Genomic DNA, 26,293 nt, shown 5'->3' with positions numbered 1-26,293 from the left:
GATGTCTTTAACCGTCTGTCTCTCAGCGCCACAGTCGCAAGCGGCCAAAGGAAGTTTACCCCATCCATGTAAGGAGTCGGTGCATCTCCCACAGTTGGTTCTGATGCGATTAAGAGTTGACCAAACTTTGCGAGGGCAATCAAATCCTTTTGGATTTGGTTTGATGCAGAGCCTGTGCGGTCTTTAGTGGAGGATGCCTAGACCGGAGTCGGTTTCCTTGGATGTCGTGAGTATCTTCATGGATTTTTAATTGAGGGTTGGTCATGATTTTTTGAAATTCTCTAACCAGAGCGTGTTCATGGCGCAGGTTAGGAGGGGCTATGTTAATGAGAACGGGCAGCCACACTGTAGGAGTTGGCCTGATTGTGCCTGATATAATACGCATTGTTGCATTAAGTTGGCTATCTACCATGTGTGTGTGTTTGCTGTTGAGCCACACTGGGGCACAGTGTTCTGCCACTTGATACACCAAGCCAAGTGCGGATGCTCTTAAGGTAGATGCTGTGGAGCCGCAAGTGGTGCCACAGAGCTTCTGCAATATGTTGTTGCGTGTTTTAAGTTTCACTGCAGTTTTCGTCAGGTGTTCTTTGAATGTTAGTGTCCTATCTAGGGTAACCCCAAGGTACTTTGGGTGTTTGTTGTGATTTAGTAATTTCTCGTCTAGATAGACTTGTAGTTCTCTGTTGGCCATTTTGTTGTTCAAATGGAAGGCAGATACTTCCGTCTTTGTAGCACTAGGTTGTAGCCTCCATTTTCTAAAGTACTCGCTGAGAATCCCTAGGTCACTCGTAAGGATATCTTCGGCACTTTCTATATTTCTGTGGACTGTTGCTAGAGCCCAGTAGTCAGCATAACCAAATTTGCGCGATCTGGTTGCAGGCATGTCAGCGATGTAAAGGCTCAAAAGAAGGGGCGCAAGGACAGAGCCTTGTGGGAGTCCATTATTGAGTTTCATCTGTTTACTTCTCTCATTCCCCATTATTACTTGGAACAATATTGTTTATCAATATTCCATTTTTCGTTTCACTGAACTCATGTAAATTATAATGATTAATAAGCCCATGTCTCAACTTTTGTATCTTTAAATCACCTGGTATACAACTACCAACAATTAATCAATGAATGGTTATAACACATACATTAAAAATATAATTAAAAGGACGTAATTTCAGTTATCAGCAGAAATCACAGTTTTTTTAGCCCACAGTCTTCATATCTCACGTTTTTCTTACTACAAACTGATAACACAAAACTTGTTTGTAAATTCAGTGCCGGAAATGAATATTTGTATAGTACTCTTGGGCCCCTCTGCCACAGAACGCCTTCAGTTCTTGCAGATCACGATACTTTTCCTTAGTGATAGGTAGCAGTCCTGAAACATTGGACATGCGACCTCTTATTAGCATGGTATCTCAATAGGTTTGTTATAATAAAGCAGGACCTGCAATTTCACACGCTGATATGATCTAGTTTCATTTACTTAGTGTGACTAAAGTCCTTACCAGCCTACCTTCGTAACAGAGTGAAGGGAACAAAAACTGTCCTTCTGTAAGTTCTGGTTACTCTTCCATTTGTCCAGCAGGAGCAGTAACAACTGATGTGATCCAAGATCCGTTGTAAGTGTCACTATGTATGATAAGCCTTGGATGGTGACGTTCTATCTTCATCTCCTTAATAATTCGCGATGAGAATGAACAGTTTGGTCGGTATCTTGGTTGCAAGAAATCAGTCCAGTCACGTATCATGGAGCCATCAACTTCAACAACATGAAAAGGAGTGGGTTTCGCACGTGCATCTTTAATAATGTCTCTCCTATCCTTTGGGAGCTCAGCTTTTGTTTTACGTCTGATGAGGCCCACGTCTTTGTCACTTTTCCAGGTATGAATGTCCTCTTACTGGGAAGGTCACACAAATTGATTCAAAACGCTTTCCATGATGGACAAGATAATGGATGAACCTGAAAAGGGTGTAGTTTTCGTTTTTACTACCACATGTATCACAGAAGATTTCCAAATTTTTAACCTCGGGATCCAGAAGCGAAGTAACATAATGATGCAGGTAAGAAACTACTTCATTTGAAGCTTTCTTTCCTATGGTTTCAGCATAAACATAAAACACTGCATTACTGTCTGAGAGTCGATGTATGTTAAATACAGATATAGAGAAAGCTGTCACTTGTAACAGACACAGACAATGTTGATACTGATGTTTGGACATGGAAGATTTCGTTGGAAATCCATACATATCGATTCTGTGCTTGTAAACTTTCTGCTTCTCTGTCGAGATTGTATTTTATGTTGATAGAATGCATCAGCTTTACGGCGGTGCAGTTCATATTCAGTCTTCTCTCTTTTAATGGTACTTTGAATGTCTGATCTTTCCTTTTCGTCTGTTGCATGTGTGAGTTGTGCCTCTAGAGCTTTGAAAGTTACAGAAAACTTATCACAAGTACTACATGTATCACTTCGAGCGAAAACGAATGAGATATTAAATTTCATATTACATAGTTTACGATAAGTTTCATATGATACAGAACAAGTGAAATATGTCTCTTGAAACATCTTGAACATCTTCTTGATCGTGAATTCTTCAGGCAAATACAGTTTGTGTGTTTTATTTATGCTACAATGACTGGACTGTCCTTTAAATGACTTGATGTGAACGCAGATGTTTTGCTCTGTTTCTGTTGAAAGTTTATGAAATTGGCTTCCGTGTTTCCCTTGTTCATCAATTGGCGCCATGCTTTCATTTTTAAGGAATTCCTGATAGTTTCTAATCTTTTCCTTGAAATCCCATGCAACGATATAAAGGCCTTTTGACAAACAGACAATCGTCCAAGTATTCTCTCTCATTATTCTGACCTTATAATAAAATGTATAATCACACAAAGTAGCTTCTGTTCCAAAACTTCAGCAAATTGAAAATAAATGTTAATGTAGACTTCTCTGTATCAGTTAGCAAATCAGTACAATTCTTCTTACAGTTACAATGATCTCCAATTTCATGTGACATCGTTCTTAGCTTTTAAGATACTTAAGATTGTCTACCATACGTCTGTCTTTTTCTAGACTTACCACTGCAGCTTAACTATGGATATTCCATCACCAATTGAAACACCAACCTCAGTTGGATTTTACACGAAATTCAATTCTATATACTACACCACAATGCGCTGAAGGGATTGTCAAGGCCGCTGTGTGTTAGCACAAATCACGGCACGAAATTCAGTTCCACCACACCACAAATGATAGGAGTTAATGTCAAATCTGCTCTGTGTTAGATTCGACAATACATAAGAAATATCAACAATGATTTAACAATGTCAACAATGAGACTTCCATAAAAGCAGAGAAAAAAATCAATACAGCTCATAAATCCGCACTTGCTGGACTTCACCCTTTCTGTCGGTGTATTGGACGAAGTTGACCCGTTTTCTCCGTGTGTACCATATTTTAATCTGGCTACAACTCCGTGACTATATCCATCGTATTCATTTACGTTCACCCATCGGAAAGTAAATCTGATGAACTTCATAATGATACCACTAACTCATTTCCGTGAGATTTGGACTTAACGCCATCTTTCCGTGTAGTCTTCATTTGAGAGGTAATATATGGAAAAAACCATGTGCGTTTTCATGAAGTTGTGGTGAATTTCATATGTTATTTGGCAAGTTACTATCTGTAATTACATTTTCAACGACAAGAGACAGGCTTGGAAAGCCAAAGTCAAACCTCGATAAATAATGATGGGAATGACGTTATTCAGAATCAATAATATAGAAAGTAACAATGGCAGACCACAAGAGTAATGTACATTACTCGTTGGATGTTCCCTCGACATCACATGTTGCAGGATAGTATTTGTCATTACAGACATGGAAAACATAGATTGAAACTTCACTCAAATACTTAATGCAAATACACGTGGTTTTCTTTTTTACTATATTACTTCTCAAATGTCATATAGACTAAATAATATGACCAGTGACGGAACAAATAAGCGTGAGCCGGCGTCGAACCGTCGCCTCATATACGTTCGTCTTACGAAGCTCGAAAGCAGATCACTCGACCACCGTGAACTATAACATGCAATACCTACGTACAGATACATCAGTTACATAACAGCCGCGAAAAAATTTCTCTTGCTATTTTCTCGGAATTGTCACAGTAGCGCACCTTACTACTTGCACGTAGTATTGTTTTAATGGCCCACTAAAAGGTGTACAGAGTTCGAAATAAATCCCTGCTCCCAGCGTCATGCCATCCACTTGCCAGTTACCCTGGGACAGGCAACCCATCATACTCCATCCACCTCCAAGTGCAGATGATGTATGTTGGGCTGCCTATCTTAAGGCAACTGAAATACACTACTGGCCAATAAAACTGCTGAGCCAAGAAGAAATGCAGGTGATAAAGGGGTATTCATTGGACAAATATATTATACTACAACTGACATGTGATTACATTTTCACGCAATTTGGGTGCATCGATCCTGAGAAATCAGTACACAGAACAACCACCTCTGGCCGTAATAACGGCCTTAATACGCCTGGGCATTGAGTCAAACAGAGCTTGGATGGCGTGTACAGGTACAACTGCCCATGCAGCTTCAACTCAATACCACAGTTCATCAAGAGTAGTGACTGGCGTATTGTGACGAGCCAGTTGCTCGGCCACCATTGACCAGACGTTTTCAATTGGTGAGAGATCTGGAGAATGTGCTGGCCAGGGCAGCAGTCGAACATTTTCTGTATCCAGAAAGGCCCGTACAGGACATGCGGTCGTGCATTATCCTGCTGAAATGTAGGGTTTCGCAGGGATGGAATGAAGGGTAGAGCCACGGGTCATAACACATCTGAAATGTAACGTCCACTGTTCAAAGTGCCGTCAATGCGAACAAGAGATGACCGAGACGTGTAACCAATGACGCCCCATACCATCACGCCGGATGATACGCCAGTATGGTGATAACGAATACACGCTTCCAAAGTGCGTTCACCGCGCTGTCGCCAAACACGGATGCGACCATCATGATGCTGTAAACAGAACCCGGATTCATCCGAAAAAATTACGTTTTGCCATTCGTGCACCCAGGTTCGTCGTCGAGTACACCATCGCAGGCGCTCCTGTCTGTGATGCAGCGTCAACGGTAACCGCAACCATGGTCTCCGAGCTGATAGTCCATGCTGCTGCAAACATCGTCGAACTGTTCGTGCAGGTGGTTGTTGTCTTGCAAACGTCCCCATCTGTCGACTCAGGGATCGAGACGTGGCTGCACGATGAGTTACAGCCATGCGGATAAGATGCCTGTTATCTGCTAGTAATACGAGGCCGTTGGGATCCAGCACGGCGTTCCTTATTACTCTCCTGAACCCACCGATTCTATATTCTACTAACAGTCAAAAATGGTTCAAATGGCTCTGAGCACTATGGGACTTAACTGCTGTGGTCATCAGTCCCCTAGAACTTAGAACTACTTAAACCTAACTAACTTAAGGTCATCACACATATCCATGCCCGAGGCAGGATTCAAACCTGCGACCGTAGCGGTCTCGTGATTCCAGACTGTAGCGGCTAGAACCGCTCGACCACTCCGGCCGACTGCTAACAGTCATTGGATCTCGACCAACGCGAGCAGCAATGTCGCGATACGATAAACCGCAATCGCGATAGGCTGCAATTCGACCTTTATCAATGTCGGAAACGCGGTGGTACGCATTTCTCCTCCTTACACGAGGCATCACAACAACGGTTCACCAGGCAACGTCGGTCAACTGCTGTTTGTGTATGAGAAATCGTTTGGAAACTTTCCTCATGTCAGCACGTTGTAGGTGACACCACCGGCGCCAACCTTGTGTGAATGCTCTGAAAAGCTAATCATTTGCATATCACAGCATCTTCTTCCTGTCGGTTAAATTTTGCGTCTGTAGCATGTCGTCTTCGTGGTGTAGCAATTGTAATGGCCAGTAGTGTACTTTCCGGGCGAGTTTTATTTTGCCCACTGTCTATATGTAGTTTGCGATGAGTTTCTCTGTCCCTTACATGAAAGTAAAGTGGTAGCGATGGAACAGAAGGGATCGTTGGGATTTGTGGACGGTGGTGTCATACAGTTTTAGTCCTGAACGTCTGGACAAGCAATAGACTCAGGTGCCCAGAAGGTCGCGCGGCAGTTGCCGACCCTCCGTCGGCCTACCTCCGTGTCGACGATGCGGCGGGCGAAGCCGAAGTCGGCGAGCTTGCAGTTGTAGTTGGAGCTGATGAGGACGTTCTCGCACTTGAGGTCGCGGTGCGCCACGTCCATCTCGTGCAGGTACTGCAGGGCGAGCGCCATCTGCCGCAGCCAGATGCGCGACTGCTCCTCCGACACGGCGCCGTTCTTCAGCACGAAGTCCAGCAGGTCGCCGCGCTCCGCGAACCGCATGAAGATGAAGTACTTGGCACGCCGCTGAAACGCACCCAGGCCCGTAGTCATCTCCCTGAACTACACTACTCGGCAGCTAAAGGGTAGAGCTACAGAGGTGAATCAAGAAACAGCTATGGTTACCGCTTCTTCTAAAAACCTCTTGTTTAAAATTATACGTAGAAAAACAGCCTCAGTCTCACAAATCACATTTGTTGGTGATGGTGGTGGTGGTGGTGGTGGTGGTTAGTGTTTAACGTCCCGTCGACAACGAGGTCATTAGAGACGGAGCGCAAGCTCGGGTTAGGGAAGGATGGGGAAGGAAGTCGGCCGTTCCCTTTCAAAGGAACCATCCCGGCATTTGCCTGAAACGATTTAGGGAAATCACGGAAAACCAATTCGTTAAAAGGCATTCTAAACGTGGTGTCTTCACTTTTCGCACATCTGGTGGTTGAACCGCGTAAAAATCGCTACTCAAGTCCACAATGAACAAAATTCAGATCTCGTGATCTAAAAACGAAATTAACTTCCGGATTACAAGCTAGTTGTTCGTGACTAACTCCGACTTAGATCATGTAGACTTTAACTAGGTTCTGAGGGAGGCATGTTACTCGAAATCAACGTGTTTGTACCAGGGATTTCATTTACATCAGTACCGTCACGTTCTCAAATTGAATAAAGCACTACTTCTAAGTAAAGGCGCGGTGAGTCTAAAGAAGCACCAGTGCTGATGGCACATGACCCGTATTGATACAAACAAAGGGCAGACTCAAATACAGACATTAATCGTATGAATTACTAAAAAAAAAATTTCACGATTCGAAATGAAAAACACTCCCGCACAAGTAGCGAATTTAAGGAGGCAGCTTCGTAACTGAAGACAAGTGTCTGCCCTCACTAACCGGAGCACAAAACGTACCAACTGTTTTCTAAAGGACACCCATTGTTATCACATCGGCGTTCCGGCCAAGACTGAGCTTCCCAAGACGCCAGCCGCTGGTAATTTCCCTGAGGACCCGTTTTTTAAGCGAGTAGGTGTGGATACCCAATGGTTCGGGGAGCCGCAAGAACGACAAACGCTTTCGTGCGCAGAGAAGAACCTGTGAATCGTTCAGATACGCCAGCCAACGGCGGCCGATGTCAAAACTTTACTTAAGGGAATTGGGTGGATCTCACTACCAACATTTCGCTTAGAAACAAACGAGAGCGCTTTCACTCGAAACTATGCCCCTCGCCAAGCCTCACCGGAGAAGTTGAGCAAGGTTGGCATTACGTTACCAGAAAGCACAAGGAAGTCTCTACTTCCCTCACCGGCTGAACTGACATACACCCACACGTTAACACAGGGTGACAATTACTGAGCTATATGAAATAAAATCTTCATAACTTCTGAACGGTTTGCATTAGGACGTTTAAATTGCACGTTTGGAGACGGGGCTTGATGAGAATTAGTATGCATATGTTTGGTTTGGTTTAGTGATGGGGCCATTTGAATGGGATCGTGAATAAGCAAAACTGGCTCATTTGGGGTATGAGAATCCGCATTTCGCGACTCTTCACCCTCAACGGATGACTGTGTGGTGCGCAATGTCCAGTTACGGAATAATCGGTGTGGTATTCCTTGATCTCATGGCATGGCATGGCATGGCATCTTTGAACGATTCTTTTTTATCGTAATGATATGTAACGAGTCAGTTTACAAGATATGTATACATGATAGTGTTAACGTAAATGAACACATTTTTAATTTTAATCCTATTGATGCAACTACGATTTTTTATTCTTTTTTACGAGCTACCAGTTTTTTTTTTTATAGAAATTCGTCAATGGAATAGAAGTAGTCGTCCGTGAGAAATGATTTTAAATCAGATTTATAACTTGCTTCGCTGTATCTGAAACATTTTATGTTATTGAGAAAATGATCGAAGATTTTTGTTACTGCATATTGAAATCCTTTCTGAGCCACTGACAGCTTTAACAGTATGTAATAGAGGTTGATTTTCCCTCTGGTGTTGTAGGTATTGAAATTGAAATTACTGTTCTTCTCAAATTGTGATACATTATTTATGGTCCATTTCATTATCGAATATATGTACTGTGACGGAGCAGTTAAAATGATTAGTCCCTTGAAGAGGTGGCTATATGATGTCTGTGAACACCACATATTATTCTTACTGCTTGCTTGTCTGCAATCAATAGTTTCTCTCTAAATGATGAGTTACCCCAGAAAATTATTCTGTAAGACATTATTGAGTGTAAATAGGCAAAATATGTCAGGATACCGATATGATTATTTTGAAGATTAGCAATTATATGAAGAGCAAGAGTAGCTCAACTTAACTGTTTGAGAAGCTCAGTGATATGCTTCTTCCAGTTGAAGCTTTCATCAATATGTGCACCCAAATATTTGGAGCATTCCGCCCTCTTTACTGAATCCTGCTCATGTGTTACATCATTTATTTGTATTTGTTGCACAAAACAGATTTGGTGTCTTTTCCAAAATTTAGGGAGAGTCCATTTTCAGAGAAACACTTAATAATAGTTTGGAAAATATCATTTACCAACTGTTCTATTGCTTTCTGTAATAGGAATTATTGTAGCACTGGTATTGTCTGCAAAGAGCATCAATTTTGTTTGTTGAATGTTAATTCGAAGATCATTCACATATATAAGGAATAGGGGTGGACCCAAAATTGAACCCTGTGGGCTTCCCTTTATCTGAATTATTCAGTACGACTGTTTGGATTCTGTTTGTTAAGAATGATTCAAACCAGCTGTGCAAAAGCCATCAGTTCCCTAAAACTTGAGTTTTTCTAAGTATTAGCATGATCTACATAATAAAATGCCTTGGAAAGATCACAAAAATACCAACTCGTGATATATTATTACTTGAGGCTTGTACTATTTTATGAGTGAATGTATAGATAGCATTGTCAGTCGAGTAACCTTTCTGGACTCCAAACTGTGATATGCTAAGTAACTGTTTTCACATAATCTGTTAGTATTGGTTTTTCCATCTTCAGTTCACTGCAACTTAATGAATGAGAATTTTACATCAGACATGTTTTGCTTTCATTTATAAAGTATCTTCCTTGGTTATTCTGCGAACTGGATTCACATGTTTGTACATTTTTTGGTTGTTTTAGATTAAAAACAGCGTTTTGTTTATAAAGTTGAAGTTCAAGTTACTTACAATGTTTCCTTACATATTCTCCATACTACTGCTCCTTCCCTCCTAGCTAGCAGTGGTTGATGTCGAAAGACTTCGTTTCACGTATACACTTGGCAGTTTTTGAAATTCTGCAGTATTTCTTGAGCTGTGTTAGGGTTATTTACACTTCACTTTTGTAATTAATTTTGACAATTGTTGTGGAAGATGGCCATCAAACAAACGTATTATGTTTCCAAAGTGTGCTATTATTCTCAAGTACATTTCTTTTTCGAATATTTTGGAAGAAGATCATAGTAAGGAAATTGGATGATAACTGTTTAAGGCTGTGTTGTCATATTTTTCATGAAGTTGTTTAAAAGTTGAGAAACTGTTGGGAAAGTTACGTCCGGCAGCAGCTGCTGCGAAAACTTGTGCTGTGTCACGCTCCAGCACCTAGAATGTAGAGGGCTTCTGTCGGTACTCCAATGAGGGCAAAGATGGTCAAAGATGGTTAGACCCTCACGTCGTACTCCGGACGGCTAGGTGTGGGTCGGTCCTACTGCCCAGATGCTTCGGTGGCAGGTTCAAAATGGCTCTGAGCACTATGGGACTCAACTGCTGTGGTCATCAGTCCCCTAGAACTTAGAACTACTTAAACCTAACTAACCTAAGGACATCACACACATCCATGCCCGAGGCAGGATTCGAACCTGCGACCGTAGCAGTCGTCGGTGGCAGGCAACGGCTCATGTCCTGTATCTACGTCGTCAGCATGGCACTGAGCAGCACAGGGCTAACGTCACATTACTGTCCAGCTGTTCGAGTGCTGACAGCTGGTTCAAGTGGATGTACATGCTCTGCTACCTGCTGAATTTGCAGTGGTAGAGGCGTTTGCATGTCGTGCCGGATCATCTGGAATAGAGCCAATGGTCGGCTGCATAACCACCAGTGGGTCAGTGTCTGCCAGTGGCCGGTCTGATTTCGTCACGCGTTAGACTGCAATGCGGAACAGGTATCAGTCCACTCAGCACGTGGGTCGCTGACCGGCACTTGGCTTACTCCAGTGTGGCCTGATACTGTCGTGGCGCTCCACCTCTGGCTCTGTGTCCTGTTATGACTTTTGCCCTTTACAGAACGCACTGCCACATAGATATGCAAATGGTAGCATTTATGGATACACTTCTACGTGTCATCTGAGGGCGTCTGATTTGTTTTCTTTCTCTGTCTTGTTGCAGGCAGCGTAATTCAGGAGTGCTGCTGTCACTATGCAGGAGAAAGCGCTTTGTGTTCTGATGTTTCGTAAAATACTCTCGCCTATTATAGTTCAACAACAGTTTTGAAGTGCCTATATCTTAGACGAAAGATTAAGGAAAGGCAAACCTACGTTTCTAGCATTTGTAGACTTAGAGAAAGCTTTTGAGAATGTTGATTGGAATACTCTCTTTCAAATTCTGAAGGTGGCAGGGGTAAAATACAGGGAGCGAAAGGCTATTTACAATTTGTACAGAAACCAGATGGCAGTTATAAGAGTCGAGGGGTATGAAAGGGAAGCAGTGGTTGGGAAGGGAGTGAGACAGGTTTGCAGCCTATCCCCGATGTTATTCAATCTGTATATTAAGCAAGCAATTCTGCCAGAGACAGTAAAGGACCTCGAAGAGCACTTGAACGGAATGGACAGTGTCTTGAAAGGAGGGTATAAGATGAACATCAACAAAAGCAAAACGAGGATAATGGAATGTAGTCGAATTAAGTCGGGTGATGCTGAGGGAATTAGATTAGGAAATTAGACACTTAAAGTAGTAAAGGAGTTTTGCTATTTGGGGAGCAAAATAACTGATGATGGTCGAAGTAGAGAGGATATAAAATGTAGACTGGCAATGGCAAGGAAAGTGTTCCTGAAAAAGAAAAATTTGTTAACATCGACTATAGATTTAAATGTCAGGAAGTTGTTTCTGAAAGTATTTGCATGGAGTGCAGCCATGTATGGAAATGAAACGTGGACGATAAATAGTTTAGACGAGAAGACAGCACAAGCTTTCGAAATGTGGTGCTACAGAAGAATGCTGAAGATTAGATGGGTAGATCACATAACTAATGAGGAGGTATTGAGTGGAATTGGGGAGAAGAGGAGCTTGTGGCACAACTTGACTAGAAGGAGGGATCTTTTAGTAGGACATGTTCTGAGACATCGAGGGATCACCAGTTTAGTATTGGAGGGCAGCGTGGAGGGTAAAATTCGTAGAGAGAGACCAAGAGCTGAATACACTATGCAGATTCAAAAGGATGTAGGCTGCAGTAGGTACTGGGATATGAAGATGCTTGCACAGGATAGAGTAGCATGGAGAGCTGCATCAAACCAATCTCAGGACTGAAGACCACAACAACAACAACATAGTCGCGATCGGCCAGACGTGAAGAGCACCATACTATGGTAGGAAAAGTTTAAGGAGACTGGCAGTGCTGGTGACAAAGGTCGAAGCGGTAGATTTTGAGTGAGCGACGGCATTATTGATACCTCGCTTACAGCATTCTAATGCAGTCCGCAGAAATGGACGATTCGTATTTCCAGAGGAACAGGTATACCTCAGAGCACTATGGTGAAGAATTCACACAAACAGTTGCATTTCCAGGCACAAAAAGTGCACCTCGTGCATAGGTCCAGACATGAGTTTGCTAGGAACAAGCTGAAACGAATCAGTGCAGACAATGACTACCTTAATAAAGTTTATTTTTCGGATGAAGTGATTTTTCACATTTCGCGGAAAGTAAACAGACGCAATATCAATGTCTCTGTGGATTGGAGAACCTACATATTGTGATACAGTAGATAAGTAACAGCCCAAAAGTGAATGTGTGGTGTGCATTAATGCACAAGACTATTATTGGACCATATCCATGGTAGGTATTGAAAACCTCGTAACTCCATTTTGTTAAATTTTGCAGCTTAAGCGAATACGGTTTCTTACAAAATAATATAAAGTGATAAAGAAAGTTCCTACATGTGTAACTGTATAGTAGAGGCCTATTTCTTGATAAGTTAGAGAAATTCATGCACTCTGAAATCTCTCTTTGATTATGGAAGTACAGGTTACTGGAATTACGAGTTTTCAGAGACAGATGGAGTCACGAGGTTTTCATTGCCCACCATCGATATGCGTACGCGTAATTTCGCGGCGATGTGCATTGAACAAATTTCTCTCGAGCTTCTGGCCATGTCGAGCCGGTTAAAATCTACGAGTTATCGGACTAGTGTTCCTCGCCCATTGTTGAGTGATCACTGTCTGACAGGCACCACTAGACAATGGCCAAGGAGTACTCGGTCTAAAGCTCTAGGGTTTTAAACCACTTGAAGTGGCTGGAAGCTCGAGAGAATTTTATCAGTATTATTCGATCGCTCTTTTTCACTGAATCTACCATTATGGCAGCAGTTTACCTGGAAATCTTGTAGCTTTACGTTACACCTCAATTATAAGAATTTCAACCGAGGGTAGTGCCTAAACAAGATAGTTCACCAGCGAACTGGGAATTATTTGTTCACCCATTATTGGATGAAATGTATCCGGAAAAATGGATCAGTAGAGACTGTTCAACATCATGGGCACCATGTTCAAATGACATAACCCCTCCTGATTGTTTTGTGGGGTTACTTTAAGGATAAGGTGCACAGTTCACCAGTTCCTTATGAGTAAACTCTTATGGCACGAAAGAGATGCTGTAGAGGCAGTGAAGGAGGAGATGTTGACAAAGACATGAAGTGATACTGACTATCGGCTAGACGTTCTAAGGGCAACAGACGGAGCACATGTGGAAGTACACCCATAAAACCCTTACGAATTAAACTACCATTTGCAACAAACGGCACAGCTGTATCTAGCGCAGTTATTTAGAAATAAATTTTTGTAATCAAGAAAAGGTTTTACATTCACTTTGTATATTGAACCCACTAAATGGCCGAACATGGACATCGCACTGCTACACCATACATCACACCTAGAAAGCCTATGTCAGCGTCGCCTAAAGTTTTGCTTCACCAGAATTCTGCTGGTCCAAATTCTCGAAAACCGTGCACCCTGCCTCGTCTTCAGTATCGGTCTACCACACCGCACCACAGTCCTGTATGTTATTTTAATTTCCCCTTTTCTTCTCCCACACTGAACATCTTCAGATACCAGACACGCTCCATAATCTTGACACCGACCACCCTACCGCCCAATTCCAAATTCTTCACCCGCGTCTTCAGCCATACCTGCACTTCCCACTAAATTTATGCCTAATCACTTCCTACATCCGGTCCCACCTAAACTTTAATCGCCTCCGACTACCTGTCGATGAAATTCATTCTTGAATCTACCCATCCTTCCAGCTTTAACAGAACACTGCTCTCCTTCTCCATATAAGAGACCCTCTGAATTCCCTCTTCCCTGCTCTGCCTAGCCTTCTTTTCCCTTTGCAAGCACTTAGTTTGGAGTCTTCCTCCCTCCAAATCCTTTTCAAGACTTTTTCTCCATGTCCCTTTCAAGACACTCGTCCTCCAACAACCCTCTTCACCCTCTTTACCTTCAGTAAAGTGAAGTGCTACGCCTTTGTTTCTATGCAGAAAAGTAAAGCACCTAGACAACATGATTGTATGTCAATGTAACTTGTATACATATACATCATCGGCGCGTAAATGAATGACAAGAGTTCCTATTAGGACATATAATGGACGTGAATAACGTCTGACTTTGAGTGATTTCATTGAAGGACTCGTACATTCCGCGTGTACGTGTTAGTCAGCGTTATCAGCACACGGTGTTTGATAGGGGCTTAATTGTGGGTCTCCAGTTCGCCAGCTGATAGAATACTGCAATATCCAGAGTTGTACGGCATTCGGATGTGACAGTGGTCCGATGTTGGACCGCGTCTAAACATGAGGGCAGATATACTCGCATCAAATTTACGATCGACCACATGTGACGAATACAAGGAAGGACTGACATCCTGTGACCAACTACATCGCAACCTGTTTTTCATATACGTGCCTGCCATCCAAGAATAAGTAACGGACTCCCAGAAACATTCTGTACCAGCACGTACGAATGTCAGAGACTAGCAGCAACTGGACTAGGGAATTAATGGTTCAAAATGGTTCAAATGGCTCTGAGCACTATGGGTCTTAACATCTGTGGTCATCAGTCCCCTAGAACTTGGAACTAATTAAACCTAACTAACCTGAGGACATCACACACATCCATGCCCGAGGCAGGATTCAAACCTGCGACCGTAGCGGCCACCCTGTTCCAGACTGAAGCGCCTTTAACCGCACGGCCACACCGGCCGGCAGGGAATTAATGCCCCTTGTGTAGGCTGCCGTTAACACCACAACGTAAATGTCTGCGTTTTCAGTGGTGTCGTAACTGGGAAGCAAGGAAATCCTGCGTTTCCATGTGTTACCTCTGATGCGACAGTATTGAGGTGAAATTCTTCAACAGGACAATGCTCGTCCACACACAGCATATCTCTCAGTGAACTGTCTGCGTGGTGCTAACGTACTCCGTGGCCACAAGGATGCCCAAATATTTCTCCAATAGGAAGCTTTTGGGAGCTGCTCGGACGTCAATTCCGAACCAGAGCCAGTATTCAGGATTTCAAGGACCAGCCACAACATGCTGGGTCAGCTAACTTCAGAGAGGAAACAGCACCATTATGACAACCTCCCAAGCAAATCAATGCATACATACATGCCAGAGAGGGGCAACGTCTTACTGATGAAATAGCTCATACTGCCAAATTCTTTGTAAATTTGACTCGATTTTTTAATTGCTGAATTACATTCCGACTCAACTCGTGAAATATCATTTCATTTCCTCCTTCCCCTCCGAGTGCTTCACTTCTTTCGCCTGGCAGTCTACGTTAAACAAAACTAACTTGAAATATTTAACCAAAAATAAAATGGAAACTGTACGCGATAAAACGATGAAAATTCGCGTAGATGCAAACGTTCCCGAAACAACTCACCACACAACGAAGCATGTAGGCGAAAGAAACAACTGATTAGAACTTGTACCTCTGGCCATGAATAAACTTTAAATGTACAGAAGAACACACAAGGAGCTTTAAAAAAAGGTTGCGTTCGTAGTAGCCATTTATCCTCAGCGTAACCGCCGAAATTACTTTCCTTAGACAGGAAACGAATAGCTGCTCGCCTGAGAGTTAGTCAACCAGCAATGCTGATATGCGTCCGTAATAAACTAAATTCCAGGCTGTAACGTCGCGAGTTAATGCGCAGTAACATTCTTTGGTATACAGCCTGCAGTTTTGGAACCGGAGGCTGCGAAGGAAACCGCAAGTTGTGTCCTGTCAATGAGTCATGTACACCTGCTGCTACTGCAGCGTGAGAACGGCTCCGGTGTCACTTCGAGCGACTGTATATTCATGCCACCTATGAACCTAAATAAATGATATTAAACATTATTGAATCATTTTCAAAATCGGTACACTATCTTTTGTTATTCAGGAGAAGATTGTGTAAAAATTTCACCATTATAACTATCATAGTTTCAGAGCTAGAAAAAATTACTAAAAAGTAAAAAACCGACACTTAGGGAACTGAATTCAGTTAGGAAATATAATAGTTTATCTTTTGGTATCATAAAAAAAACACAATAAGAACTCTCAGTGTGCAGAATTAATTAATTGAGATTCTCATATTAAAACTTTAATTATTTTTCCTTTTCGTAGTATAAAAATCAGACAAAATTATTATTTGTGTCTAATATTGTTGTGGGAATAAATGTGAGTAAATGAGAATGTGTACGTGGGAACTCGTCAGATTTAAATGTTGCATTATATACTGTTTTAAGTAACTGGCAAGAGTTACACAAGCCTGTTGCGGTAAAATGATCCAAGGGAATTTACCCCACTTTGCTGCTGCCATATTCTAGCTGTGATTGATATTGTATCAGAGCAGCCAGAAAGTCAGCTGGAATGAAGTCTCCATGTAAAGAATATTTTCAGAATTGTTGCCTTTCCGTTTTCGTCTATTAAACATTACTTTAATATTTGGATGTCAGATTGACACAAATGTGTCTGTGTATAAGGATTGGTGCAGGCTATTTTTGGCACGAGGATGATCATGAGCGAGCATTCTGATTGGCAGCGAGTATGATCAGCCAATCAGAATTGAGACGGTTCCCGTTCGTTACCTGATAGTTATACTGGGAGTGAGGCTGCAAGAAGGGAATCACTCACCAGCTTGGGTCGCGGAAGGACATGTTAAATGTGATGTTTCTCATTATGTGTAAAATGAAGGAATATTGAATTCCTCGCGTTTGATACGTGTCGTGATAAATGCTGATGTAGTTACGGACAATTCAGCGAAGTTTGGAAGTTTTGGAATTGTTTAGTTGGAAAGATATTCAGGTGTGAAAATTTGGCCTTCATAGTATCTGCGTGGCATGTTTCAGTACTCAACCACTGAGCATTTGTGGCGAGCAGTTTCTTTTTTAGAAATCCACAAGAAGGACCGAATGTAATAACTCAAATTTGTGGTGAAATTAAAGACTGTGATAACGTTGTTTAGTTCGGTTCGGGTTTGGACAAAATTGTTCAAATGGCTCTGAGCACTATGGGACTTAACATCTGTGGTCATCAGTCCCCTAGAACTTAGAACTACTTAAACCTAACTAACCTAAGGACATCACACAACGCCCAGTCATCACGAGGCAGAGAAAATCCCTGATCCCGCCGGGAATCGAACCCGGGAACCCGGGCGGGGGAAACGAGAACGCTACCGCACGACCACGAGCTGCGGACAAATGAGTTATGTGCTAGTGGTTTGCAGGTCTGTATGGTGTGCGGCATGTCAGAGCGTGTGTTCTGTGGTGCATATACTCCATTGCTAAATAAATTGCCCCCAAATAAATAAAGTACACTCCTTCGTCCTTCCATCAGCCTAGTGCGGGTTGAGTCCTTTTACCAGCTGCCCCCTAGGAAGTGGTGGGGGAGGTACACTTCGTTTTCAGCAATTTTCTTACGTTGGTAGCGAAGACGCAAGTGAGCTTTGTTTACTGGCAGATTTCACACTTGGGGCCTGATCCTAGGAGGAAGTGCTGGTCGGGTGGATGAGATTAATACAAGTGCCTTTTCTTTACGCACAATTTTCTTAGGTTTGTAGCGAAAGTGGAAGTGACGTTTCTTTACTGACAGAATTCAAACTCGGTGAGGGTTCCTAGGAAGAGGTTGCGGTCTGGTCCTCTAAAAGTATTTGAAGGTCGCTAGCTGAACACCTTTGCATATGTATATGATATTGTAAATATAATTATTTAATATGATTAAAATTGAAGTGGAATTAAGTACTTAGGTAATTGATAGGTTAGGTAGGCGATGTGGGTGTTAGCATATTTACAGAAGACTATGTCCGTCACGTGTATGGAGGGGGCGACCGAGGGTGTGTGACGTAAGCGGTCGGACGTCCGCGGGGTGCGTGTCCGACTACAACGCATGCACGAGAGAGAGTCAACTAACTTAGCGAGGGGTAACCCCCCTTTTAGTATGATTAGTTGGTTCAGGACAGAACTAATGAAACCTCGGGCAAGCACTGTCATGGTCGGCGACGACGCTTGAACCCTATGCCCGTCCACAATGGTAACGACACTGCTAGCCACACGGAAAATGATTTAAATCCAAATAGAGGTGTTTTGCAGGATATGGTTCCTGCAACCACTCTAGAAGGAAAACAAAGACAGAGGATGAGATGGTCAGAGGAAGTTAACCGACACCTCATGTTCTGTTATTACCAAGCAACAAACTTAGGAACCAACACAACTGGATTCAGATCACAAGTATACACAAAATTTATCACCAGATACCCAGAATTAAATTTTTTAACAGAACAACGACTAGCTGATCAGATCCGTGTAATAATCAAAAATAACAGGACACCCCAGTCAGAATTAGAAAACATCAAACAACAAGTACAACAAATACGGGAACAAAACAATGTGCAATCAGAAGAAGAAGAAAATACAGTAATGGACTCAAACATCACAGAGCAAACAAACAAAGAACAACACACATCAGTTAAACAATCAGAGGAAAACGAAATCTTAAGACAGCCACCAGAACAAGCACAAATAAAACACGAAGTGACACACATGTTAGATATAGAAGAAAAATTTCAACTGACATATATAGAATCCAAAGACATAAATACAGACATTAGACCATTCTTGCATAGACCACCAAATAACCCACAAGTCGAAACAACAATAACAACTATCAACACCATCATACACAACAAAATAAATGAAAATACAACTATGGAAGAGTTACAACTACAGGTTTATATAGGAACACTCACTACACTAAATATACACACTAGGCAGAGATCAGAACCAACCAAAACACAGAAGAAACCCACAAAACCAGCGTGGCAACACAGGCTACAGATGTGAATAGAAAAACTGAGAAAAGACATCGGACAGCTAACACAATTTATAAGAAATGAAATATCAGACAAGAAACGAAAAAGGTTAGGTAAAATCTCACAACAAGAAGTGATAGAGCAATTAGATGAAAAGAAGCAGAAGATACAAAAAAAGTGAAAATAGAAGGAAACAAAACCAAACATTCAACACAAACCAAGAGAAATTTTACCAGACAATAGATAACACACACATTAAAACAGGCAATCCACCAAACATAACAGACATGGAACACTTCTGGAGCAACATATGGTCAAACCCGGTACAACATAACAGACATGCATGGTGGATACAAGCAGAAACAGACATATACAAGATGATACCACAAATGCCTGAAGTGATAATTTTGCAACATGAAGTCACCTGAGCAATTAATTCTACACACAATTGAAAAGCCCCTGGAAAAGATAAAATAGAAAATTTATGGCTAAAGAAGTTCACCTCAACACATTCACATCTAACTAAATTATTTAACAGTTACATTGCAGACCCATACAGAGTCCCTGATTCACTTACACAAGGAATAACTTACCTGAAACCTAAACGTCAAGCAGACACAGCAAACCCAGAAAAATATAGCCACATAACATGCCTACCAACAATATACAAAATATTAACTTCAGTCATTACACAGAAATTAATGACACATACAACACAGTACAAAATTATAAATGAAGAACGAAAGGGCTGCTGCAAATGAGCACGAGGATATAAAGAGCAACTGATAATAGCTGCAGAGGTGACATATCAAGCTAAAACTAAACAAAGGTAGCTACACTACGCATACATTGATTACCAAAAAGCTTTTGATAGTGTACCCCACTCATGGTTACTACAAATATTGGAAATATACAAAGTAGATCCTAAATTGATACAGTTCCTAAACATAGTAATGAAACATTGGAAAACCACACTTAATATCCATACAAATTCAAATAATATCACATCACAGCCAATACAGATTAAGCGTGGAATATACCAAGGAGACTCATTAAGTCCTTTCTGGTTCTGCTTTGCTCTGAACCCACTATCCAACATGCTAAATAATACAAATTATGGATATAATATTACTGGAACATACCAACACAAAATCACACATTTGCTATACATGGATGATCTAAAACTACTGGCAGCAACAAATCAACACCTCAACCAATTACTAAAGATAACAGAAGTATTCAGCAATGATATAAATATGGCTTTTGGAACAGACAAATATAAGAAAAATAGCATAGTCAAGGGAAAACACACTAAACAAGAAGATTACATATTGGATAACCACAGTGACTGCATAGAAGCGATGGAAAAAACAGATGCCTATAAATATCTAGGCTACAAACAAAAAATAGGAATAGATAATACAAATATTAAAGAAGAACTAAAAGAAAAATATAGACAAAGACTAACAAAAATACTGAAAACAGAATTGACAGCAAGAATCAAGACAAAAGGTATAAATACTTATGCTATACCAATATTGACCTACTCATTTGGAGTAGTGAAATGGAGTAACACAGACCTAGAAGCACTCAATACACTTACACGATCACAATGCCACAAATATAGAATACATCACATACATTCAGCAACTGAAATATTCACATTAAGCAGAAAGGAAGGAGGAAGGGGATTTATCGACATAAAAAACCTACATTATGGACAGGTAGACAATTTAAGAAAATTCTTTCTAGAACGAGCAGAAACTAGCAAAATACACAAAGCAATCACTCATATAAACACATCGGTTACACCACTGCAATTTCATAACCACTTCTACAAGCCTTTAGATCACATAACATCAACAGATAGGAAGAAAGGAAAAAGGAAAAGGAAAACACTACACGGCAAGCACCCGTATCATCTAACACAGCCACGCATTGATCAACACGCATCCAACACATGGCTAAGAAAAGGCAATATACTTGTATACAGTGAGACAGAAGGATTCATGTTTGCAATACAGGATCAAACAATAAACACCAGATATTACAGCAAGCATATTATTAAAGATCCCAATACCACAACAGATAAATGCAGACTTTGCAAACAACAAATAGAAACAGTAGATCACATCACAGGCGGATGTACAATACTAGCAAATACAGAATACACCAGAAGACATGACAATGTAGATAAAATAATACATCAACAACTTGCCATGCAACATAAACTAATAAAACAACACATTCCCACATACAAGTATGCACCACAAAATGTACTGGAGAATGATGAATACAAATTATACTGGAACGGAACCATTATAACAGATAAAACAACACCACATAACAAACCTGACATCATACTCACCAATAAAAAGAAGAAAGTAATAGAACTAATCGAAATATCCATACCCAATACAACAAATATACAGAAGAAAACAGGGGAAAAAATTGAAAAATACATCAAACTGGCTGAGGAAGTCAAGGAGATGTGGCATCAGGATAAAGGTGACATTATACCAATTATACTATCAACTACAGGAGTCATACCACACAATATCCACCAGTACATCAACGCAATACAGCTACATCCAAACGTATATATAAAACTACATAAATCTGTAATTATTGATACATGTTCAATTATCTGAAAGTACCTAAATGCAATGTAACATATACCAGACAGTTAAAAGGAAGTCACGCTTGATCAAGGACCACGTCACTTTCCATTTTTCACCAGACATAACGTCTGAGAAAGGAAAGAAATAATAATAATAAATAAATAATAGTAAATGATAATAAATAATAATAAATGGTAATGAATGTTAATAATGAATAATAACAAAGACAAGTATGGTTTTGCATGCATTATCTTGTTGGAATTTGAATTTGGCGTCAAATTTTTCTGGAGGGTTAGTGGACGTAGCCCAATTGATCTATTTTCCCGCCAAAATTCGAAATTCCCGCAATTTTTTCTGGGGGTTAGGTTAGTGGACATAGCCCAATTGGCCTATTTTTCTGCCAAAAGCCGCCATCTTGGATGACGTCATGCGCTGTTGCCAAGTCTACATGCCGCCATCTTGGATGACATCATCGCCGCCATCTTGAATAAATTTGGCAACAATGGAGAGTGGGGCCGTACAAAGGTTGCCCCACTGCTCCTGACCACGTTCGAAGTCCGTGAGTTCGACAGAGTGCCCCATTCTGCTCTGTCGCGGTGTCAAATGACTACTGCAGTCGCTGATACGGCGTACCTGGCAGTAGGTGGGAGCACAATGCACCTAATGTGAAAAACGTATGTTTCTGGGAGTGTCCGGATACTTTTGATCACATAGTGTAGCTGCAGGGATTACCCTGGAAGGCCTCGCTCCTTGATCCAAATTCTCAGTGCCATGCCAGTCCACTTGAAATTCCCCCTTTACACATGAACAGAATTGCTGAGTCTCTCCAAGTTCTGGAATAGCACCTCAGCGTCGAAAGTAAATGGGGGACCCAGCTTAAAATGCAGGTGCAGGTACCTATGGAAATGAAGTGGCACAATTTCAGAGACTCTACTAGTCTCATACAAATATGATCTAATGCGTATAGAATGAAGCAGGTGGCTCAGTGGTTAGCACACTGCCCTCCTTTCAGGAGGACGACTATTCAAACCTTTGTGTGGCCATCCTGATTTAGGTTTCCTGTGATGTCTCTAAATCACCTCAGGCAAATGCCAGAATGGTTCCTTCAGAAGGCCACATCCTTCCATAATCTGCTCGGTCCAATGACCTCTGTGCCTCACTGTTTGGTCCACTGTCCCACCCCCCCTCAAAAAAAAAAAAAAAAAAAAAAAAAAAAAAAAAAAAAAAAAAACAGCCAACCAACCAACTGAAGTAGCGAGTGCCAGGGTAATCCGTGCAGTTGTGTGAACCACTGTGCGAGGGTTGCTTAGTGGTTAACGCACCTGCCCTGTAAGCAGAAGATCCAGGTTCGATTCCCGAACATGGTACAAATTTTCGCTTGCTACTTCAGTTTATACACATGCAATCATGTCTGTATGAGGCCAGTAATGTCTTCAAAATTGCATAATTTCATTTGTATAAACGTTAATATTCGCTCCAGCCAATATCGTACTCATAAATGTCGCTTGATGGCCACTTGGGGCGCTGCTATCGCTGTGGGTGACAGAAACGAGACCAAGTGTTGCAACAGATATGTTAGACTGTGCATGTAGGTACCGTATTAAAGTGCGGTGCAAGTGCTCCTTGCCTCCACCCCGTCGCCTCACCTACAGGGTGTTTCAAAAATGACCGGTATATTTGAAACGGCAATAAAAACTTAACGAGCAGCGATAGAAATACACCGTTTGTTGCAATATGCTTGGGACAACAGTACATTTTCAGGCGGACAAACTTTCGAAATTACAGTAGTTACAATTTTCAACAACAGATGGCGCTGCAAGTGATGTGAAAGATATAGAAGACAACGCAGTCTGTGGGTGCGCCATTCTGTACGTCGTCTTTCTGCTGTAAGCGTGTGCTGTTCACAACGTGCAAGTGTGCTGTAGACAACATGGTTTATTCCTTAGAACAGAGGATTTTTCTGGTGTTGGAATTCCACTGCCTCGAACACAGTGTTGTTGCAACAAGACGAAGTTTTCAACGGAGGTTTAATGTAACCAAAGGACCGAAAAGCGATACAATAAAGGATCTGTTTGAAAAATTTCAATGGACTGGGAACGTGACGGATGAACGTGCTGGAAAGGTAGGGCGACCGCGTACGGCAACCACAGAGGGCAACGCGCAGCTAGTGCAGCAGGTGATCCAACAGCGGCCTCGGGTTTCCATTCGCCGTGTTGCAGCTGCGGTCCAAATGACGCCAACGTCCACGTATCGTCTCATGCGTCAGAGTTTACACCTCTATCCATACAAAATTCAAACGTGGCAACCCCTCAGCGCCGCTACCATTGCTGCACGAGAGACATTCGCTAACGATATAGTGCACAGGATTGATGACGGCGATATGCATGTGGGCAGCATTTGGTTTACTGACGAAGCTTATTTTTACCTGGACGGCTTCGTCAATAAACAGAACTGGCGCATATGGGGAACCGAAAAGCCCCATGTTGCAGTCCCATCGTCCCTGCATCCTCAAAAAGTACTGGTCTGGGCCGCCATTTCTTCCAAAGGAATCATTGGCCCATTTTTCAGATCCGAAACGATTACTGCATCACGCTATCTGGACATTCTTCGTGAATTTGTGGCGGTACAAACTGCCTTAGACGACACTGTGAACACCTCGTGGCTTATGCAAGATGGTGCCCGGCCACATCGCACGGCCGACGTCTTTCATTTCCTGAATGAATATTTCGATGATCGTGTGATTGCTTTGGGCTATCCGAAACACACAGGAGGCGGCGTGGATTGGCCTCCCTATTCGCCAGACATGAACCCCTGTGACTTCTTTCTGTGGGGACACTTGAAAGACCAGGTGTACCGCCAGAATCCAGAAACAATTGAACAGCTGAAGCAGTACATCTCATCTGCATGTGAAGCCATTCCGCCAGACACGTTGTCAAAGGTTTCGGGTAATTTCATTCAGAGACTACGCCATGTTATTGCTACGCATGGTGGATATGTGGAAAATATCGTACTATAGTGTTTCCCAGACCGCAGCGCCATCTGTTGTTGAAAATTGTAACTACTGTAATTTCGAAAGTTTGTCTGCCTGAAAATGTACTGTTGTCCCAAGCATATTGCAACAAACGGTGTATTTCTATCGCTGCTCGTTTAGTTTTTATTGCCGTTTCAAATATACCGGTCATTTTTGAAACACCCTGTATGTTCAGGACTAGAAATCGTAGGTGCAGTGCAGAAACAGCTCAGCGAGAGGCGTGTGGGGATAGTTACTACTGTAGGCAGTGCCAGTGAGTGCGGCGACCGACAAGTGGAGTGCTGGCTGACCTGCCAGATGCTATGCATGTGCACGATGTGCGGGTGGTGGAGGCGCGCGATGATGTCGAGCTCGCGCGGCAGGAACTTGCGGACGAAGTCCTTGGGCGCGTCGGCTGTGTTGATGATCTTGCAGGCGAGTTTCTCCGCCACCTGCGGGTTGTCGGCACTGCCGGTGCGCCGGTACTCGGCCACGTAGACCTTGGCGTAGGAGCCCTCGCCCAGCTTCTTGCCCAGCTGGTAGCCGCGCTCCGCCAGCACCGCCATCTCGCTGGGCGACTGCCCCAGCCCCGCCGACTGCGCCATTTTGTCCATGGCCCCTCCAGTCCCTGCCGGACAAGCGCGTGTACTTCGTCACTGTCCCGGGCTGACTCACTGCCAACAGCAAGCACACCGAACAAGACACCTGTAGCTCCCAGGAGCCCGAAAACGTGCACGATAGACTGTAGCCCCAATCAGACACCTATTAGGATCATTCAAAAGGAAACGAGCGAAAAGATGTAAAATGAAAACGCCTCAAGGGATCGTGATACTACTGCACGAAGTAATGGCCGCTATCGACAGGGGATCTCAAGTTGATTCCGTATTTCTAGATTTCCGGAAAGCTTTTGACACCGTTCCTCACAAGCGACTTCTAGTCAAGCGGTGGCCCTATGGCGTTTCGTCTCAGTTGTGCGACTGGATTCGTGATTTCCTGTCAGGAAGGTCGCAGTTCGTAGTAATAGACGGAAAATCATCGAGTAAAACTGAAGTGATACCGGGTGTTCCCCAGGGAAGCGTCCTGGGACCTCTGCTGTTCCTGATCTATATAAATGACCTGGGTGACAATCTGAGCAGTTCTCTTGGGTTGTTCGCAGATGATGCTGTAATTTACCGTCTAGTAAGGTCATCCGAAGACCAGTATCAGTTGCAAAACGATTTAGAAAAGATTGCTGTATGGTGTGGCAAGTGGCAGTTGACGCTACATAACAAAAAGTGTGAGGTGATCCACATGAGTTCCGAAAGAAATCCGTTGGAATTCGATTACTCGATAAATGGTACAATTCTCAAGGCTGTCAATTCAACTAAGTACCTGGCTGTTAAAATTACGAACAACTTCAGTTGGAAAGACCACATAGATAATATTGTGGGGAAGGCGAGCCAAAGGTTGCGTTTCATTGGCAGGACACTTAGAAGATGCAACAAGTCAACTAAAGAGACAGCTTACACTACACTCATTCGTTTTCTGTTAGAATATTGCTGCGCGGTGTGGGATCCTTACCAGGTGGGATTGACGGAAGACATCGAAAGGGTGCATAAAAGGGCAGCTCGTTTGTATTATCACGTAATAGGGGAGAGAGTGTGGCAGATATGATGGGCGAGTTGGGATGGAAGTCATTAAAGCAAAGACGTTTTTCGTCGCGGCGA

General features: G+C 42.4%; 1 protein-coding gene across 1 annotated transcript in view; it reads right to left on the bottom strand.

Moving 5' to 3' along the window:
• The window catches only part of LOC126474323 (testis-specific serine/threonine-protein kinase 1-like), an 81,794-nt gene extending 56,593 nt beyond the window's left edge, over positions 1 to 25,201 (bottom strand). Inside the window, exons 1-2 of the mRNA XM_050101789.1 lie at positions 24,899 to 25,201; positions 6,196 to 6,447 (exon numbers count right to left, since the gene is read on the bottom strand). Coding sequence (XP_049957746.1) covers positions 6,196 to 6,447; positions 24,899 to 25,201 — 555 coding nt within the window. The remainder of the gene's footprint in view (positions 1 to 6,195; positions 6,448 to 24,898) is intronic.
• Between the last annotated feature and the right edge of the window lie 1,092 nt (positions 25,202 to 26,293).

Source organism: Schistocerca serialis, chromosome 4 (genome assembly GCF_023864345.2).
Source record: "Schistocerca serialis cubense isolate TAMUIC-IGC-003099 chromosome 4, iqSchSeri2.2, whole genome shotgun sequence".
NCBI classification, from domain to species: domain Eukaryota; kingdom Metazoa; phylum Arthropoda; class Insecta; order Orthoptera; family Acrididae; genus Schistocerca; species Schistocerca serialis.
Note: the sequence above shows the minus strand (reverse complement) of the source record. Positions and strands in the feature narration are given on the sequence as shown.